Raw genomic sequence first — 22,619 nt, forward strand, 5'->3', positions numbered from 1 at the left:
GGTTCAAAGATCTAAATATGAGACCTAAAACTATAAAACTCTTAGGAGAAAACATGGAGAAAAAGCATCATAACATCAGAGTAAGCATTGCTATTTTTAATGACATGAAAAGCATAGATACCAAAACCTAAACAAATTGGACTTCATGAAAACTTTAAAAATTTGTGCACCAAAAGACACTATCAACAGAATAAAAAGGAAACCCAAAGAATGGGAGAAGATATTTGAAAATTATATATCTGATAAGTGTTAATATCCAGAATATATAGAGAACTCCTAAACCTCAACAAAAACAAATACACGATTCAAAAATGGGCAAAGGATGTTCACAGTGTGCACAGACATCTCTCCAAAGAAGATACACAAACATCCAATAAGAACATGAAAAGATGCTCAATATCATATATCATCAAAAAAATTCAAATCAAAACTACAATGAGAGAGCACCTCATATCTGTTAGGATGACTACTATCAAACACACACACACACACACACACACACACACACACACAAAACAAATTTTGCCAAGCATATGTAGAAATTGCAACACTTGTGCTGTGTTGCTGTGAATGCAAAATGGTATATCCACTAGAAAAAGCCGTATGATGGTTCCTCAAATCATTAAAAATGGAATTGCCATATAGTCCAACACTTCCATTTTGGGGTATAAATGCCAAAAAGTTGGAAGCAGGATCTCAAAGATGTGTGTTTACACTGATATTCACAGCAGCATGATTCAGGACAGCCAACCTGGACACCCAAGTGACCATCAATAGAGGAATGGATAAACAAAATGTAGAATATAAACACAATAAAATATTATTTGACCTTATAGAGGAAATTCCAAAACTGTAACAATAGGGATGAACCTTGAGGACATTATGCTTAATGAAATAAGCCAATCTCAAAAAGGCAAATACTGTCTGATTCCACTTATATGAAATACTTAGAGTAGCCAAAACCACAGAGACATAAAGTAGAAAGGGCTAGAGGAAGTGGGGAATGGGAGTTAATATCTAAAGAGTATAGTTTCAATTTTTCAAGTTGAAAAAAGTTATGGAGATGGATGTGTAAAGAAAAATAAAACTTGGGACCTCAATTCAATGAGCCAAAAGGAAAACAATTAAGCTGAAAACTGAGTCATGCAAGAAACTGCCTTTCCTTCTGTTTGTAAGCAGATAGCTACAGATAAAAGGTTAAATATCTCCTTTTTTTCTACTCTATGTTCACCTTATCATATGTAAAGTGCTGATCTACTGAGGGCAAGAGGAATGAATAATTAATAATTCCTCTAACTGCTCTTATTCCCTTGCTACATGTGGATCACCATATACTCCCTCTTCCTCCTCCAGCCTGCTTTTCCCCATAAATATTGACTCTCACAGAATCCTTTGGAGAAAAGCACAGATCACAGACTATTTTTGTGATGCTATGTTCTTTTCACCTGGCATGTCCTTAACCTTGGCAAAATAAACTTCTATGTCGATTGAGAACTGTCTCAAATACTATTTGGTTTACAAATGGTGGAGGTAGTTGGTGGTTACATAACATTGTAAGCATATTTAATACTTCTGAATCACATACATAAAAATGGTTAAGATGGTAAATTGTGTGCTTGCATATGTTCCACAATTATATATATATAATACATATATCCATAAATACATATAGATATGATTACATACATATAAATTATATACAATATAATTAATATGATTATAGCAATATAAATTATATATGTATATATAAATCATTTAGGAGGTCAGGAGTTCTCAGAATGAAATGTAGATTACGATGAAGAATCTCATTGGCAATGATTGTGCTTTTTACTGTCTCTATAGACTTTATAAGTTCTTCATTTTACAGAATGTGGTTTAAATGGAATCATATAATATATAGTCTTTTCAGACTCGCTAAATGGGTGAAACAGCCTCACTGAAGTGAGTGTCAAAAAGAATGTGCTAACATAAATAATTTTGAAAATCACTCGAATGTCCCTGGGAGGTCATAAACCTCCCAGGTCATAACTCCTCCCAGGAGGAGTGATAAGGAGTCTGGAAGACTAAAGGCAAAAAAGAAACACTAGACTCTAACTGATAAAGTTGTTTCCCATGGTAATAGGGGTTAATAATTCTGCAACCACTGTTACAGCTAATCTGAATGGGTATGGGTCTGCAGCAACCTCAATTCTTGCTGCTTCAGAAGAAAGAATTCAACTTAGGGCATAAGGCAGAAAAAGAGACTGAGGCAAGTTTTACAGCAGGAGTGAACGTTTATGAGAAAGCTTTAGAGCAGGAATGAAAAAAGTAAAGCACATTTAGAAAGGGCCTAAACAGAAAACTTGAGAGACCAAATGTACTGTTTGACCTTTTGACTTGGGGTTTTATATGCCGACATGCTTCTGGGGTCTTGTGTTCCCTCTCCCCTGATTCTTCCCTTGGGGTGGGCTATCTGCATGCATGCTGGCCTGCTAGCACTTAGGAGCGGAGCATGCACAGTATGTTTACTGGAGTTGTATGCATGCTCATTTGAGGCATTTTTCCCTTACAAGTTGAATTTCCCTGGAAGGTCAAATACCGGTTAAACTCTGCCCTTTCACCTCTTGAGAGGCGTGCTTGAGCCCACTGGCTGAACTCTTGAGATCTTAACGAGAAGCTGTCCTTACCCACTTATTTCATTTTAACATATTCTTCTAAATCTAATAAACCAATTTGTCTCCTGTTGTCTTCAGGCCATCAAGCTCCAGATCCTCAGTGAGGGACACCATCCTGCCAATATTCAAGAATCACCCTTTTGTAGGGGACCCATAAACTGCCCATCAGTGGAACACAGAGGAAAAATCCCACCCCCGTCTCCCTTAGACTTAGCCAGATACCACTTTCACCATCCAATGGAGCCAACCTCACCCTGACAGCTAGTAAAAGGCCAAGACTCACAGAACCACCTGAACTTTCTCCATTTTCTCAAAAAAAAAAAAAAAAAAATGGGGTATTGGACCCTTGTGAGGGGAAATGTTATAGGTAGCTAGTCAGACATGAGCAGGGCAGGAGCAGGCCCCTTCCACCCCAACCTGGAATGTCAGGTGACCATCAAGTGATGGTCAGGTAGTTGTTAAACGGTTTCTCTAAAATAATAATTGGTCCCAGCCAGCAGTAGAGAAAGGAAGTCTCCCAATAGATAGAAACACCTGAAACCTGATCAGCAGCTTCCCAATAAGATCTTAAGAGTTGGACAAGTGGGCCCAACCATCTGCATTAAGAGGCAAAATGGCAGTGTTTAACTGGTTTATGACCTCCCAGGGACATTCGAGTGATAAGGGAAAAACACCTCAAATGAGCATGCATATGACTCCAGTAAATACATTGCACACATTCCTCTCCCAGCCAAGTGCTAGGAGGCCACTATGCATGCAGACAGCCCATCCCAAGGGAAGAGGGAATGCAAGACCCCAGAAGCATGCCAACATCCAAAATCTCAGGTCAAAAGGTCAAATAGTGCACTTGGTCTCTCGAGTTGCCCACCTGATCCCCTTCCAAGTGTACTTCATTTTCTTTTCCTTCATGCTCTAAAACTTGCCTTGGTCTCTCCTGCCATATGCACCTCAGTAGAATTCTTTCTTCAGAGGAGGCAAGAATTGAGGTTGCTGCAGACCTGTACTCATAATGATCCACTCCCTGCAAATATACTGTAATTGTAATATGTATTATATTGCAATATATCATTATATATTATATACACTGGAATTGTAAACTTAAGCAAATGGATGGTGGCTGGTGGGAGCCAGATTCTCACTGCTGGAGGGGAAGGTTTCAGTCAAACAAGGCAAAAAGCTAGAATGATCAATGTGGTAATGAATTAAGGTTGGAGATCTAAGTATATACACATATTTAACTGAACATAGGCATAGATGGACACATAAATACATATAGATATGATTACATACATATACATTATACATAATATAATTAATATATGTAACATATTTTATGATCTCAAGAGCCCTGAGTGTGTGGGCTCAGGCATGTATATTAAGAGGCAAAATTACTGGAATTTTACACAGATTTGCCTCATAAGATTTGCTATATAATTAAACGTAACTATATTATGTTTAATATGCATACAATATTTTATTGCTCTATCAGATAAAAAGCCTTAGAAGCAACAACATCCTGGTAGCAATAAGCATACCTACCATCTAAATCTTAAAGTCTAACAACTTTCTCTAATAAAAGAAACCAGAGATCCTTAGAGAAATGGCTGATTCTAGGACTGGAGCAGGACATATATAATATGACCCTGGATTATCTTGTAGTGCCAGAAAATAAGGAAGTGTTAAAACAGTAAATAAACAAATAAGCATATCAAGGACAGACACAAAGCCAACTGAAAGAGTCCCCAATGTCCAAAGCCAGGACAATTTGAAGAGCAAAATAAATAAAGTAGTATTGGATTATAACCAAAGAATAAAACAAAAATCCTAGAGTCCAAACTAATATAAATGATTGACTAAATAAATAAATGGGGGAGAATAGGCAAATCTGTGCAGAATTCCAGTAATTTATGTAGAGAATCCCCACTCATTAATTCCCCACTTGACATAACCTCCACTCCTTAAGAGTTGGCTATTCATGACTTATTTCCATAAAATACAGTATGGAAAGGGAGAAAATAGAGTAACTGACAAGCACTACCTCAGCCAGGTGATCAAGTTAGCAACAACAATGATAAGTGTTGTTATAGTTTATGATGTGATGAGACTCACTTGTTTAATGAGCATAGAGTTTCAGTTTTACAAGATGAAAAGAATTGTAAAGAAAGATGATGGTGATGGCCACTAAATATTGTAAATGTATTCAATACTACTGAATTACATACTTGAAAATGATTAAGATAGTAAATTTTATGTTATGTGTATTTTATCACAATTACACACACACACACACACACACACACACACACACCTCTTCCTCCTAAAAATGTATAACCCCAATCTAATCATGGTAAGAATATCAAACATATCCTGATTGAGGGACATTCTGTAGACTACCTGACCAGAACTCCTCAAAAATGTGAAGATCATTAACAATTTAAAAAGTCTCAGCAATGTTCAGTAATGGTGAAACTAAAGAAAGACAGGACAACCAAATGTAATGTGATATCCTGGATGGAATCTTGAGAAAAAAAAGACATTAGGTAAAAATTAACAGCCAGGCATGGTGGCTCATGCTTATAATCCCAGTGCTTTGGAAGACCGAGATGAAATGATGGCTTGAGGCCAGGAGTTTGAGATCAGCCTGGGCAATGCAGTGAGACCCCATTTCTATGAAAAATTTAAAAATTGGCCTACCATTTTAAAAATTGGCTTGGCAGGTGCCTGTAGTCTTAGCTACTTGTGAGGCTGAGGCGAGAGGATAACTTGAGCCCTAGAGTTCCAGGTTACTATGAGTTATGATTGCATAGTTCTACTCCAGCCTGAGCAACAGAATGAGCCCCTGTCTCAAGAAAAAAATAATAAGGAAATCTGCATGCAACATATAGACTTTAGGAAATAAAGTATCAAACTGGTGTATTAATTGTGACAAATATACCATACTAATGTAAGATGTTAGTAATAGGGGAAACTGTGTGGGTTATATGTCAACTTTGGGTACTATTTTTGCAACTTTTCTGCAAATCTAAAATCATCCTAAAGTGAACGTTATAAAAAAAAAAAGAAAGAAAGAAAAGAAAACCCCCTCCATCTGTTCCACGGGATTTTCAGGTAAGTCTAAATTTCCCACCAAAGTGTGTGCTATTCACGAAGAGTTTCTGAATCCTGCATACATCAGCACGGGGAAAAGGAAGGGCTCTAAGAAGAGCACCAAACAGCTGGGTTTTAGAAGTATGGCATGTGTGCAAGTAACCACAACAAGACAAAGATATAAACCACACATATAAAAGAGAGAAGTAGAACAGGTGCCATTGGATTTCAGAGGGAGAAGGGAATATTGTTGGAGAGGGTTAAAATTGTAAGCCTGACACTTAAGGAGGAAAACCATTAGAAAGCATTCAAAAAAGAGGGAAGAGTATGAGGATCAAACAGGATAGCATGGCATATGTTCAGAGCAAGCTGAGAAGGAACAAAACTAGCCAAAAGGGAGTAACAGATAATAAAGCAAGACATTTTGAAATCAGAATATAGTGCACTATAAAAGCAGTGAAAAGGGAGTTTCACAGGAGTGAGTGACATCACTTTTCCATACATTTATTAAACACCTAATCTTGCCAAGAACTATGCCGCACACTGGCTCAAACATCAGAGCTCCACTTTGGTAGGACTGATCTCATGACAGAATGGCCATTTAAAGTGTTAGTATAACAGAAATAGTAAAGAAAAAAGGACAAAGGCACCTAAACTAGACAGAGCAGTAATGGAGAGCAGAGATGAGCCAAGTACACATTACTTCACAAGCTAACTTACGTTCAGGAAATGCTTATCTGAATTTTGTGGAATATATCAGAAATTCACTGGACTTTAGAATCATATTTATTTGGAATTACATGGTTGAAGGGGGCACCATAAGCTTTTCAGTTATCAGACCCAAGAAAAAACTAGCCTCTAGTTTAGATATAATGAGGGTCAGAACCGCTAGGGATAGACAATTCAACTCCTCTGATTTCATATTTGCCTAAGAAATATGATCTAAAGAAAACAATAGTCATAAAGTGGGATGATTGGAAGCATGATATTATCAAAAGACACAGAGGTGTAAGGAGTTGTAGAGTAGTTGTTTTTTTGTTTTTCATCAGGTGTGGGGGTATTCATAAGAAAAGTGGGGAGACTTTATTGACTAGGTCCCCACACTTGAGCTAGATGGATCTAACAAAATACATGAGCAAATTAGAGAAGTATTAAGTTTATTACTATTTGTTTATCAAGAACTGTTTTACAATTTAAACAGATACAGACACATTCCCTATCTTCTGGTAAAAAATGAAAAAAAATCCTCAATTTAATTTTGGTTATTTAATGTAGTGATGCCACTAACATTTAACTGACCTTTTTCCTCTTCAATTTAATCAACTCACATTTATTAAGTACCAGCTGTTGGAATTATAGAGACAAACAGTCTCTGTTCTATAGAGACTCACAGTCTAGAAAAGGAGGCAAATATGTAAACTATATATATATATATATTTCCTGGTAGATTGAGAAGCCCTATGACATAGGACATGAGCAATGTCATACAGGAACACTAGGAGGAATCACATTTAAGCATGTCCAGACCGACCAGGGAAGGCTTCTCTGAGATGACTGTATTTGAGCTGAACCTCAAAAGACACAGAAAAGTCATGCAAGTGACCAGAGAATGACAGACACACAGTTATGGAGCCAAGAACATAGTCCTGCCACATGACACAGGCCTGGTGCACAGGCGGCCACTATTATCAGTGAGGTAAAATAAGGGAAAGAGCTAGCCTAATGCCTGGCCCTAGAAGTAGATACTAAGTTTCCTCGCTTCCTTTGTCAACATTAGTTTAGAAAGCTTCATAGCAGCAGTTAAGAGAGTGTATCCTGGAGTCCAGCTCCTACTGTGCTAATTCCTAATTACAAGATTCTAAATAAGTCACTCTATTTGTCTATTCTCACATTACTATAAAAAACTACTGGAGACTGGGTAATTTATAAAGAAAAGAGGTTTAGTTGACTCACAGTTCCACAGGCTGTGTAGGTAGCATGGCCAAGGAGGCCTCTGAAAATTTACAATCCTGGCAAAAGGGCAAAGGAGAAGCAAACATGTTTTCACATGGTGACAGGAGAGACAGAGAGAAAGAAGGAGGAAGTGCCACACACTTTTAAACAACCAAATCTCATGGGAACTCACTATCACAGGAACAGCAAGGGAGTAATCCACCCCCATGCTCCAGATACAATCACTTCCCACCAGGTTTGTCTCCCAACATTGAGGATTATAATCCAACATAAGATTTGGGTAGCAACACAGAGCCAAACTCTATCCCTTCACCTTCATTATCTTTAACTATATAATAAGGAAAATAGGACACTTATTTCTAAAATGTCAATGAGGATTGAATATATGAATACATGTAGTAAGCTTAGAACAGAGCTTGGCAAATACTAGGCTAATAAATATCATTATATCATTATTTTTGCACATGAGGAGAGTTTCTTATAATTTTAAGAATGTTATAGTTCTAACTGATTAAGTTTATTACCTCTTATCTTTGCCAGGTACAAACATAGCTGGGATGGTTTAGATTAAACAGAGTAATGACTTTCTTCTGTAATGGTGGTAAAACAGTGAAACATCATCAAAAGAGATTTCAGATTGTCCTTCTGCATAACAAAAGAATGAAGCTGATGATTTTCTGAGAAGAGTAAGTATGATGTGTTGAATAGGCAGGTTAAACTAGTTTTACATCTTGTGTCCTTCCTATACTTCTGATACTCTTATTTAATATATGCAAGAAAATGTTTGGCACAACACCAAAAGTAAGTGAAGAATCTTCTGTTTAGGTTTGCAGTTGTCTTTGTATATCCTTGAAGACATAAGACCACGTGTGTCCAGAATGCAGTAGTGTCATAAGACAAGATCACACCTTGTGTCACCTCACACTTGTACAATTGTTGAACAAAGGAGCCAAACTAGATTTCCCCATGGCAGAAATCTCGTCCTATGGTTGCTTCAGAAAAGTAGAGCTTGGGAAAATTTCCCAGAGATGAATGGGCAGGGGACAATCCGAGACCCCTCTCAGTTCTTGGAAGAACAAATAGGCAAACTGCCCATCACAGGGAATAATAAAAGCTACAGGGAGAAGGGAACAATGGTTTTTAAAGTGCATTGACTTTTATTATATGTTTGTATCCCCAGTAGAAATGCTTATTGATATTGGCATTTTAGAAGTTTCCACCTTGCCTTGAAATTAACATTTCATTACTGTGAGTGTGCAAGCAATTCCTTCTTGGCTGCTACTGTTTTCACTGTTGCTAGCTAGAAAAAATTTCCTTTCCTTGTGTAAAGTATTACTAATAGTACAAAACTGTGTCAGTTCCACTAAAAGACTTTCTTATGAGACAATATACCTTAGAAATATATGGTAGAACTGGAAACAAAAAGTTTGTCACACTAATCATTTGTCACTGAATATTCAACTGTCAGAAATTGCCTAAGTTCTATTCACAAGAGTTTCTACTGTTACAAAATCATGGCAATAAATCTATTATATCAAGAAAATTAAGTTTTGCTGAGATAAAGAAGCCAGATCAAAAAAAGAGAGAGAGGGAGGAAGGGACAGTAAATTCATTATTGTAAAATTCTAGACAATATAAACTAACCTATAGTGACAAAAAGCAGTTGCTGTTGAATGAGGAGGGGACCTAAAAGAGTGGGATTACAATTACAAAAATTAGTTAGAATTACAAAAAAAAATCTAACAAGAAAAAGTTTTGTAAATTACAGATATTCTTATTGTCTTGATGATGGGTTCATGAATATATATATATGTCAAAACTTATCAAATTGTACATTCTAAATACGTGGAATTTATGTATAACACAGAAACTGTCACATTACATTACTGTGGTTGTATAAATGCACTTTATTTATACTAGCAATATAAATCAAATGGTAACAGAGAATAGAGACAGAAATTATTTTGTCTGAGGGGCAGTGAGTGAGAGACATTGGATGGTCTTACATTTATGACACAAACATATATCGCTTACCTAAGAGATAATCAAACCACTACAGTACCACTATTCTAGTGAAGGCAGCCTACAGTCATGAATGCCCCTTTCTCAGTGCAAGAAAGATCAAAAAGACAAAAAAGTGACAAGGAAGAACCTAATAGCTATATACTGATCTTTACACTCTGATAATCAGGGCCATCTTTTTTCTCAAGTGCTCATGAAACACTCATAAAAATTGATCATTCATTAGGTTACAAGGAAAACATTAATAAATTAGGTAACATAGACTACTATAAACAATACTCCCTGACTGCAATAAAATAACAGTAGAAATTATTGACAAAACTGAAAAGCAAAAAGACCCAACCACCTAAAATGAAAAACTCTCCTCTTAATTATTAGATAAAGGAGGAAATACAAACTGAAATCACAGAATTTTTAATCCTAAAAAATATTCAAGCAAAACACACTATATCTCAAAATCAGCAGAATACATTTCCGTTAGCATAGGAAAATTCATAGCACTAAATGCTTTTATCAATAAAAGTGAAAAACGTATAACAAATAAATTAAATTCCTAGATGGAATAAATAGAAAATGAGGAACAACTAAGCAATGAAAGAATGGTAAATAGAAAGAAATGATAAAGATAAAAGAAGATGTAGAGATAGGAAAAAAGTAGACCTACTATTTCAAAGTCCTGGTTTTCTTAAAAATGTAACAAAATAGAAAAAGCACTAGCTAACTTGATCAAGAACAAAGGAAAAAGCACAAATGTAACAATAGAAAATATCAAAGAGTAAAACATTGAAACAATAAATTTTTAAAAAATTATAACAGATTACTTTAAAGATCAACATATACATAAATTTGAAAAGATAGATAAAAATATAATTTTCCAAGAAAATAAAGATGGCCAATTTTGATTGGTTTAGCGCTAGACTGCTAAAACTGAAAAAAACTGGAGAAGATTATTAAGAAGTTATCCTACAAAAGAACACCAGGGAACAGATTATTTTAAAGAGGAATTCTACAAAACCTCCAATGCTTTTAAACATGTATAGCACTTTTGGAGCATTGGGAAAGGACATTAAAAGAAAATAAAATATTGGCACTTAGATATGATAAAGACAGCTCAAGACAGAAAACTACAGCCCGGTCTTACTGAAGAAAAATGATGCAAAATACTCAAGAAGAAAATTAATAAACATAATCCAACATCACGTTAAGAATAAAATAGACTATGACCTACTGGCATTTATTCTTGCACTTTAAAGTTGATTCAATATTAGGAAACCCATTAATATAAAAAATAGTAATTTTGAGAGAAAAAAAGTAAGATTATTTCTATAAATGCTGAAAAAGCTTCAGCAGTGTTCAACGTTTTTTCTAGTTTCTATTAAAAACACAAAAATAGAACACAATATATAATTTCTTAACATGACAAAAGAGAAATTTTTTACAAGGACTGCATTATAATTTGTGGAGATGTTAACGGCATTTTAAGTAAGCTCATGAAAGGGCAAGAATGCCCACTATTTTCACAGTTATCTAACATCGTAATAGAGGTTGCAAAATCCAGTGCAATGGGATTAGAAAAATCACCAGTCATATGAGTTTGTGAAGAAATAAAAATATCTCTCAAAAATTCTAGCAAATTAATAAATACTAACACTAATTCAAATAATAAAAGAATTCAGTAAGATATCAGGATACAAAATTAACATACAAAAATCAATAGCTTTCAAAGACACAAACTATAACCACCCCGAGGATATAATGGTAAAGAAAACCCCAGTTATAATAGGAACAAAGAATATTAAATCCTTGGGAATAAACTTGACAAAAATGTGCAAAACCTGTAGGAGGAAAATTTTAAAACACTCTGAAAGACACAGATTTGAATAAAAGGAAAGGCACCCTCTGTTCTTAAACAGGACAACTCATCATCGTAAAGATGTCAGTTCAATATAACCTCAGTAAAAATATAAGCAAGGTTTTTTTTTGTACAGTTATGCAAGTGGTGATAAAATTCATAAGGAAAACAAACATGCAAGAATAGCCAAGAAGACACATAAAAATTAAAACCACAAAGGTTGATTAGTCCTACCTTACATTAAACCATTCTATAGGGTCTTCATAAAATAGGGTACTACTTTCATAAGAATAGATTTAAAGACAGTGGAATAGCATAGAAAGTCCCAAAATTGATGTAAGTACCTTTGGAAATGATAAAGGTGATATCTTAAGTCATGGAGGTAAAGGTGGGCTTTTTAATCAATGTTGCTGGCACAACTAGGCAGCCACTTAGAAAAAAAATAAAATTATATCCGTATCACACACCATATACGAGCTTAAACTTCACAATGATCAGGAAACTATAATAAAAAGAAATAGATGAACTTAAATCACAGAAGTCTAGAAAAAAAATGGGTGATTTCCTCTATAAAATCAGTGTTGAAAAAAGCTAACACTGACTCAAAATCAATGGGCAGTAAAATAAACGACTGATAAATTTGACTACATATTTTTTAACTTGCATAGTAAAATAATGTCAAAGAACAATTGCCAAATTAGAAGGAAATATTTGCAACATCTATCAAAGAAAAAGGGCTAATATCCATAATATATAAAGAACTCTTAAAATTTGGGGAAAAAGTCTAAAACTCTGATGGAAAAATTAGACAAATATAAACAGACTATTCACAAAATTAGCACAAAATGATCTTTTATATATATATATAAAATATATACAAAAGATCACTTTATATCAATTTATATATATATACATATTTTATTGCACTTTAGGTTCTGGTGTACATGTGCAGAACACGCAGGATTGTTGCATAGGTACATGCATGGCAATGTGGTTTATTGCCTCCATCCCCATCACCTATATCTGGCATTTCTCCCCATGTTATCCCTCCCCAACTCCCTACTCTGCAATGTCCCTCTCCTAGTCCCCTCTAACAGACCACAGTGTGTGATGCTTCCCTCCCTGTGTCCATGTGTTCTCACTGTTCAACACCCACCTATGAGTAAGAACATGTGGTATTTGATTTTCTGTTCGTGTGTCAGTTTCCTGAGATTCATCCATGTCCCTACAAAGGCACATCGTTTTTTTATGGCTGCATAGTATTCCATGGTATATATGTGCCACATTTTCCTTGTCCAGTCTATCATCAATGGGCATTTGGGTTGGTTCCAGGTTTTTGCTATTGTAAACAGTGCTGAAATTAACATATGTGTGCATGTGTCTTTAAGACAGAATGATTTATAATCCTTTGGATATATACCCAGCAATGGGATTGCTGGGTCAAATGGAATTTCTATGTCTAGGTCCTTGAGGAAGTGCCACACTGTCTTCCACAATGGTTTAACTAGTTTACACTCCTGCCAACAGTGTAAAAGTGTTCCTATTTCTCCACATCCTCTCCGGCATCTGTTTTCTCCAGATTTTTTAATGATTACCATTCTAACTGGTGTGAGATGGTATCTCAATGTGGTTTTGATTTGCATTTCTCTAATGACTAGTGATGATGAGCATTTTTTCATATGTTTATTGGCCTCATGTATGTCTTCTTTTGAAAAGTGTCTGTTCATATCCTTCACCCACTTTTTAATGGTGTTTTTTTCTTGTAAATCTGTTTTCGTTCGTTGTAGATTCGGAATATTAGCCCTTCGTCAGATGGGTCTCAGGATACAAAATCAATGTGCAGAAATCACAAATATTCCTATACAGCAATAACAGACTTAAAGAGAGCCAAATCAAGAACGTACTGCCATTCACAATTGCTACAAAGAGAATAAAATACCTTGGAATACAACTAACAGAGGACGTGAAGAACCTCTTCAAGGAGAACTATAAACCACTGCTCAAGGAAATAAGAGAGGACACAAACAGATGGAAGAACATTCCATGCTCATGGTTAGGAAGAATCAATATTATGAAAATGGCATACTGCCCAAAGTAATTTATAGATTCAGTGCTATCCTCATCAAGCTACCTATGACCCTCTTCACAGAACTGGAAAAAACCACCTTAAACTTCATATGGAACTAAAAGAGAGCCTGCACAGCCAAGACAATTCTAAGCAAAAAGAACAAGGCTGGAGGCATCATCCTACCTGACTTCAAACTATACTACAAGTCTACAGTAATCAAAACAGCATGGTACTTGTATCAAAACAGAGATATACTATAGATGAATGGAACAAAACAGAGGCCCTGGAGGCAATGCCACCCATCTACAACCATCTGATTTTTGACAAACCTGACAAAAACAAATGATGGGGAAAAGATTCCCTGTTTAATAAATGGTGTTGGGAAAACTGGATAGCAATGTGCAGAAAGCAGAAACTGGACCCCTTCCTGACATCTTACACTAAAATTAACTCCAGATGGATTAAACACTTAAACATAAGACTTAACACCATAAAAACCCTTGAAGAAAACCTAGGCAAAACCATTCAAGACATAGGTATAGGCAAGGACTTCACGACTAAAACACCAAAAGAATTGGCAACAAAAGCCAAAATAGACAAATGGGATCTAATTAAACTCCAGAGCTTCTGTATAGCAAAAGAAACAATCATTAGAGTGAACAGGCAACCAACAGAATGGGAAAATATTTTAGCACAAAATGATTTTAAATGTATGAAAAGATGTTGAACCTCACTCATAATTTTAAAAACTCAAATTACCTTGAATACTACTTTGTACCTATTTGGCTAAAGTTAAAACGCCTAAGAACACATTCTGTTGGGAAGGCTGAGGGCACTCTCATACACTGCTGCGGGAATGTAAACCTTGGAAGGGAATTTAACAATGTCTAACAAAACCACACTTGTTTTTGTTTTGAATTTACCTTTTGACACAGTAATGCCATTCTAGGAATTCACCTTGAAGAGATGTTACTAACAAAATGAGAATTCATATATACATATATAGCAACATTAGGGAAGGGAAGTGACAGTTTTGAGTGTGTTTTTTTTTCTTTACATTTCCAGCTTATTACAATAATTAAAATTAACAAATGTCAGACTCAGTTTATATTTTAAAATCACTGAATTATTACCTAGCATTATGTTTGCTATTTTTTGTTTTTCAGATTTCCAAATAGATAATTAATTTTTTAATTCAACAAATGTTCTGAGAATCTACCATGTAGAGTTCTATGCTAGCTATGATGACAACTTTAAAATGTGTTAAGATACTATTATTACCCTCAAGAACTTTGTTCTCTAAATAACGTCTTACACAGAAAACAAACTAGGCCAGGTGCAGTGGCTCACGCCTGTAAACCCAACACTTTGGGAGGCCCAGGTGGGAGGATCACCTGTGTTGAGAGTTCATGACTAGCCTGACCAACATGGAGAAACCCCGTCTCTACTAAAAATATAAAATTAGGCAGGTGTGGTGGCACATGTCTGTAATCCCAGCTACTCGGGAGGCTGAGGCAAGAGAATGGCTTGACCCTGGGAGGCAGAGGTGGCAGTGAGCCAAGATCGCAACACTGCACTCCAGCTTGAGCAACAAGAATGAAACTCTGTCTCAAAAAAAAAAAAAAGAAGAAGAAAACAAAACAAACTAAAATATAATAGACATACAAAACATTGGAAGAAGAGCCAAAATTTAAAAAAAAGCAAACAGCAAACTAAAATCAGAAAGTTTATATAATGAAGACAGTTTGCTATAAGTATGCATTTTAATTTCACCCTAATTCCTTTATTTTTCTATTCTATACTTTCTTCTAAAATTGCATAAGTTAAAATGAAAGAGATAGACATAAGAGAATCATTAAAGAATATAAGTCAAGAAATGGAGAAAGAGTTGTCTGGGAGGAAATTACACAAATAAAAGCTACACTTTATGGATAAAAGCTTACTTGTCAGTTACAAAGAAGGGTAAAAAGGAAACACACTAAGAAGTCACGGAGCCCTTATTACCTAATAACAGAAGACAGATTAGTTCATCAATTGAATTGTGTTGCCAGACACCAATGCCCCTCAAGAACTTACTTCTATAACTTCTTGTAATACAAGAAGCAATAAATATCTTTATGGTGTAAGCCTTCGATAGGAGGGTTCTCTGTTACTTGCAGCTGAGAGAATTTCTAACTGAATCAACAGATCAGACATGATTGTTTCAGACCCTTTAATAATATAATCTTATTAACCTAAATAATTCTGTCAGCTGGTCCTTCAGAGGAAAAAAATCAACCCGAAAATAAGTAATATGCAAGCAAAAGCAAAACAATACACAAATACATAAATAAAACAAGGCAAACACACACTTTTTATGTTTGTAGAAACTGGACACTTTGATTCAGTGGATTTCAAATCTGAAGGAATCAAAGGAAAAATGACTGAGAAGCTCAATCCCAAAGATCCAAAACTCTTTTAAGTTTCTAGTTGACAATGGACAGATGATGTCCATTTGGAGGTCAAATAAAGCCCAACCATCTGCTTAAGAATTGGCTAAAATGTAAGTCACATATCCAGAACCAGAGCTAAAAAGGAAGAAAAGCAGATGTTTGATGGAGTTATAAGAGAAAACATGCAACTCTCTGAATCAGATTTTACATGTAGTAAAAGACCATGAAAACAAAATTATTTTTGTTATCTTTAATAATATCCTGCTTTGCTCTTATAATTTTAGGGAGTTTCATTTGGGGAAATGAGACATATATATTTTAGTTTATTAGAATCCTGGCTTTGACTTTTATATATTACCATTTTAATTCATAATCCAAATATACTACATAATAACAGAATAACTGATGTTTTTTGAAACTTTCAGAAAATGGTTAAAATGAGACTAAGCAGAAGGTCACTGGGTCTTACTGCTATGTATACTCTTAGATTTTCACTATACTAATATATACCTAATACTATAGTATTATATAACCTAAAACTACTTGTTTCATGCTTTTTTAGAATAAGAGAAAGTCCAACTCTAGTAAAAATCATAAATTCAAAGAGAAATATGAATGAAAAAAATAATGGGACAAGAAAGAGAAGCAATCTTATCTTTGCAATGTTAATATAGAGATTTTTTATTTTAAGTAAATAGAAATTAAGGAAAACTCATGCCAAATCTAAGGCAACATATGTTTTGGTCTACCAGTTCACAGGGCTGATTATTTCTGAGAGGGAGATAGACGACAGATCTCAGAGAGCCTCACACAGGCCAGGCAAGGAGGAAAAGCCACTAAGCCTACCTGTGCAAGCCTCAGAATAGGCTGACATCATCCATGGTTGGAAAAATAAACCAAGTGTTACAGGGTAGTCAGGCAACTAGTTTTTATTTTATGACAGTTCAGATACAAGCCATAGAAAATACTGACTGGCCCACTAGTCTGGTCAATCTCCTAAGCAAATGAGCTACCATTCAAATAGTCTGTTTCTCTCAAGCATTATGAAGACATGAGTTCCTATTCTCATTTCATTTTACATTCTTAATTCTTCTGGCCTTTTCATATAGCTAGAAGGCAATATAACTCTAAGAATTTTAATGCTGCCTTTCTTCTACATCACATGTTTTCTCCTACTATCTAATTCCAGACAATCATCAACTGTTTTTATCCCTTCTTGCTGTTTACAAGATCGTGGACCTTGCAAATAATGTTACACTGTAAAATAGAGTCTCCTCAACCCAAAACACAGCCACCCAGGAAGTTTATGCATGCATAACTCAGTTGCCATGAGAGAGTAAGTGAAAATGGCTATCAAACAGGCAATTCCACATTTAATATTCAGTGCCTGCCTACATTTGTTTTATAGTCACTTCTGAGTTTTTTAATTCTGACCACTGATTAGAAACATCAAATTACATATTCTGATATTTTGAAGAAACAGAAAGACTAGCAATCTTGGCAGCAACACGATGCTGTTGGTACCGAACTGAGTCCAATGACCTCAGATCAGTAAACCTACAACATAAACCAAGTACCATTTATTACTGATGCAAGCAATAACATTATAAAATCTGAAAACTGGGAATGACCCCAGAGATCTGGTCACAGCTGCTTCCCATTGCAGGAATTTTTCTGTAACATTCCCTTACAGTGACAACGTAGTCACTGTGTGGACACAAGGATTGCCTCAATGCCTTACACAGAAGCTCATTCCATTTTCTAAAACATTTTTTAGAAAGTTCATCTTAAAAGACCAAAAACTGTTTCTCTGTAACTTCAATGTACTGATTCTAATTCATTCATTCAACCAGCATTTCCATAATGATAAAACATATCAGCCCTTTACTCATCTGCAAAGACAAACTCATGAACAAGAATCAAAATAAAACACCAACTGCCTTCCCTTTGCTGCTATTTCCCTTTTCTTGTGCTCAAGTGTCAGTATCACTTACCTGAATCACACCTCCCAAGAAGGAAACTGCTGCAGCAACGCGGATCCTTTGCATTTCAAAGTCGGATAAGCCCAGCACACTTGTGTTACTCTGTGTGGTGAGATTCTGGATGTTCTGAGGGACAATCCTTTCCACGGCATTGGCTGATATTAAGGATGTCAAGGCAAAGGTGCCTGAAACCAAGTGGTGCGGGAATCTTCTATTAGTAATTCCATTAAAAGACTCAATAAAAATTGTGGGATTCCACCGTTAAAGTTGGAGCCACATTGTAAAACCAAACAGAGCTCTTACAAACACTCTCCTCTCCTATGTGCCCTTACTTCTCCACTCTTAGCCTCGCTCCATGGTTGAAATGGAAACTTACCTCCATATATGCTTATTCATTCAACACACAGCCACTCATCTATTTGCTGTTCTCTCCTGGGTCAGACATTTTCTCACCTCTCTGCAGACTGGCATAAAGAATATCCTGGGACAGGAAGTAAGATTATGGCTTGGATTTGAATTCAACCACTAAATTTACCAATAATGTGACCTAAAACACTTTACATTAGATATATCATCCCTTCCATAAAATGGAAGTAGTAATACCTACATAACTGGGTTTAAAGGGAGTATAAATGAGATGATAGGTATAAAGACCTCAGTAAATTCAGCTTTTTCCATGAAATGCTTGCTTCTTCATTCTACCTGTGCAAATCATACTGGTCTTTCAAGATCTGGTTCAAATCTCATATATAATAAGGATCCATCCCAGATCCTCCCAACTAGGCTTAATCTTTCCACCCCCTGTGGTTTCATAGCATAGTAAATTGTTATTATTGAATAGCAACATACCATGGCCCATAAAATAATTAAATATACCATTTCTGTCTACTGTTGTTAGATAAGGCTTGGTGATATTTCTCAAGAATTGCCATGGCTTTGCATATGTGTGGGACCATTTTCAGTGTGTTTCCCCTCTTCCTGCCAAGAGTTCTGAAGCCTCTCATCTTGGCACAGCATGCTGAGAATGCAGCCTTCTGAACATGGAAATGCTGATTCTCACAGAGAGGGGTTGGCAAATTTGGGTTATAGAAACAAACTGCAGCACTGTGCAAACATTTACTCTCATTACTACTTAAAGATCTTACTTTGCTTCAGGTCATAGGTGAGACTTTGTGAAAAGGGCCTGTTCAACATGTAAACATCCCAATACAACCACGCAGGCAGCAACATAAGGCAAGAGAGACACAAGTCAAACAGAAACAGGTCTCAATGGAACTTCAACACAGGCAATCCTTGGTCTTACTAGATAGAGAGGTAACTGCCATGGATTCAGAACAACATGGTGATTGTAGCCTCCAAAAAACCTGGCTTAGAATCCCAGAACTGGCTGGCCGGGCGCGGTGGCTCAAGCCTGTAATCCCAGCATTTTGGGAGGCCGAGGCGGGTGGATCACGAGGTCAAGATATTGAGACCATCCTGGTCAACATGGTGAAACCCCGTCTCTACTAAAGATACAAAAAATTAGCTGGGCACGGTGGCACGTGCCTGTAATCCCAGCTATTCGGGAGGCTGAGGCAGGAGAATTGCCTGAACCCAGGAGGCGGAGGTTGCGGTGAGCCGAGATCGCGCCATTGCACTCCAGCCTGGGTAACAAGAGCGAAACTCCGTCTCAAAAAAAAAAAAAAAAAAAAAAGAATCCCAGAACTGGCACCTCAATCTTTTTGTCTGCAAACAGCATTCCTCACCCAATGGGATTGTTATAAGGCTTAGATTAAATAATGTAATATAGCACAAATCACAGAAGACGACAGGTAGTTAACATCTGATAAATGGTAGCTATTCATATAATTATTAATAAGACTAAAGTTAGAATGCTTTATTATGGTCTATCATTGTATGCTTCTCTCTGTTCCATAGAGTTGGTGGTACATAAATATATGTAGCAGATTGAATAATATTCTTTTAGTGAGCTAAGTCATTCTCAATAAATCATCAATAAATCATGACCATTGTCTTTATCATAAAGTACTAAATTAAGAGTACATTGAGAAACTAACATAATGTACCTGATTGTTAGAAATAAGATTCTAGCACCAAGGATGAGAAATACCAAGTAGAGAACATTCGCCATAGAATGTGATCTTGATAGGACATATTTCTGAGGGTATGTTACAACACAATGCTCCAGAGATCAAATCAAACACTTCTGAGAGTAAAGAGTGTGTCTTTTGGTGTTTAAATCTCTTAGAGTACAGAGCTAAATGTTTTGTACAAAAGCCACTGAACAAATGACTACAGAATTTTTAAAAACATATAGATGAGTTAATTTTTTATTTTATGCCTGGTTTCCTGGGATTTGGAGGAAGATGGGAGGAAATCAAATGGTAAAAGAGAAAGAGCCATCTAAAAGGCTTTGTTAGGGGAAGAAAAGGAAACTTCACTTGAGTGTGAGACATATTTCAAGAACATCTCCAGAGAGAGGACTTGCCAGCAATGAATGCAGGCATATCCATCACACCAAAGTAGACATGGGAGTACTGCCTCTTTTGCAAGGATAATGCTTTGCTGTTTCTGAGATAGTAAAGGACAATCAAGGGAAATGGGACTGCCAATGAATTCGTGTGGCTGTTGTGGATGACATTCTATCTTCTCTGTTTATCGGTCTTGCCTTTGTCTTGGTCTCCTCCCTATTAACTCTCTATCATTGCCTCATTTGCTCCACCTTTTACCCTGGTTAGGCTCTCAGCCTATTAGTGGTACCCTTAGATACCATTATATCTATCTGGTAGCTCAACAGTACTGTGGGTCACAGGGTCTCATAGGAAGTGAATATGAGCCCTAGAGTTAGACCCAAGTTCAAATGCCAGTTCTACTTAATATGAGCCTGTGATCTTGGTCAAATTACCTAACCTCTCTCAGCTTCCTTATTTGTAAAATGATGATAAAATTAATCTAGTTACAAAATTTTGGTAGAGAATAAAGGAGATTTCATATTTTAGAAAACACCATCTCAAGTCCTATCATATTGTAATCCATCAGTAAATAATTGTTTATTTTCTTTTCTTCTGAAGAGTACCTTATACAGTCTTCACAATATCCTCTCTAAACTGTCAAAGAAACTTTACTCTTTAAATAAATTTCTCTAATTTAGAGAAAGATTAAGATCCACCAATTGTCACATATTGGTTCTCTTCTACCATGCTGTTTTCATTAGATTAATACCCAGGTTTTTTATTGTTGCGTATTTATTCCAAGATACATTCTTTGCAAGCCACAAAAAGTTATCAACTGATTTATTTCTTTTTAAAATATATATGTTTTAAATTAAAATAAGAAAGTTCACATTGTTGAGCAAAACAGTATGTTTCATGTCTTTATACTCTGATTTTACGAATTGTTTACTTTTAAAGATGCCTTAAGCATAATTTATTATTGCATTTAGTAAGTCAGGATTGCATTCCGACCACCTAAACTGAAGGTAAAATCCCAAATAAAGTGATTTTTCTTCATGAAAGTAATATCAGTATCTTAATAATAGTGTGGAAGTGGGAATACCTCTATATGCATATACATTAAATTAAATTATTTAAAAGAGAAGTATGTTCTGTATATTAACTTGCAGGACTTTTTTGGTGACACTCAGTCCCCATGTCCAAGATTAAGTGAAGGTCAAAAAATAGTTTGTCTATTTTCCCTGACATATATATGTTGCATAATAAGGGAAAATGATAATTTTATTTTTACTATGCCAAGGAATTCTAAATACTGGTATAAAAAAAAACAAATTAAAAGGCCCAGCTGGCTCTGTCTTTGGTGAAGTACAAATGTAGAAATAAAATGTCTACAGCATTTATTGTGTGGTAGCCCATTCGACTTAACAGAAGGGAAATGAGAATTAGTCTTTGGCTTTAATGTTGAATGACTACACTTAAGGCTATAAATTATATGTATTTTTAAATGCATATTATTTATTAAGTAGACTATAAGATTCTGATAGCTGTTAATAATTTGTTAAATACAGAGTCTTATGTAAATAGTAATTTCAAAATCATGCAGTGAAATATCTGTAAAATATTTATAGTGATTCCTTAGGACATTGAACATTTTGTGTGTGTATTCAAGTATGTTCAAATTGTGTATTTTTGTTTTCTTAAAGCAATTATGGTGTATTGGACAAATTTATTTTGCCTTTTTCTCTTATTTGAATTTAACAGAAAATTTTTTGGGGGGACAGCATTAAAACAATCTTTTTTATTACTAAGGATATATTTAAATGTTTTGAAAATGAAAAAAATCATTGAAATTAGGGAGTAAGATAATTGAAAAAATTGGCTTTAATAATTTATAATTAATTATTATGCTTTTCTCTTTTTTGCATCAATACAAATAAGAAAAGCTTATTCTTGAACAGTGGGTTGTAAAGTTAAAAGCTTGGGCATTAGGCTTGGTCACATCTGGGTTGTAATCCATGCACCTGTGACTTTTAATCTGTGATCTCACAGAAACTTGCTGAATTTTAGTGTTTTCTTTCACCTGCAATGTAAAGGTAATAATGTCTATGTAAAAGGC

The 22,619-nt window shown here is 35.5% G+C and overlaps 1 protein-coding gene across 4 annotated transcripts in view; it reads right to left on the reverse strand.

Annotated features, from left to right (window-relative positions):
- Window positions 1–22,619, reverse strand: part of SLC26A7 (solute carrier family 26 member 7) — a 157,825-nt gene that overhangs the window by 82,706 nt on the left and 52,500 nt on the right. For 2 of the 4 annotated variants that reach the window (XM_017965441.4, XM_078352718.1), the window contains one exon: window positions 18,063–18,235. The exons of the other annotated variants lie outside the window; for them this stretch is intronic. In XM_017965441.4, the coding sequence (XP_017820930.1) occupies window positions 18,063–18,235 (173 nt within the window). The remainder of the gene's footprint in view (window positions 1–18,062; window positions 18,236–22,619) is intronic. 4 annotated transcript variants of the gene reach the window in all.

This window comes from Callithrix jacchus, chromosome 16 (assembly GCF_049354715.1).
Source record: "Callithrix jacchus isolate 240 chromosome 16, calJac240_pri, whole genome shotgun sequence".
Lineage (NCBI taxonomy): Eukaryota > Metazoa > Chordata > Mammalia > Primates > Cebidae > Callithrix > Callithrix jacchus.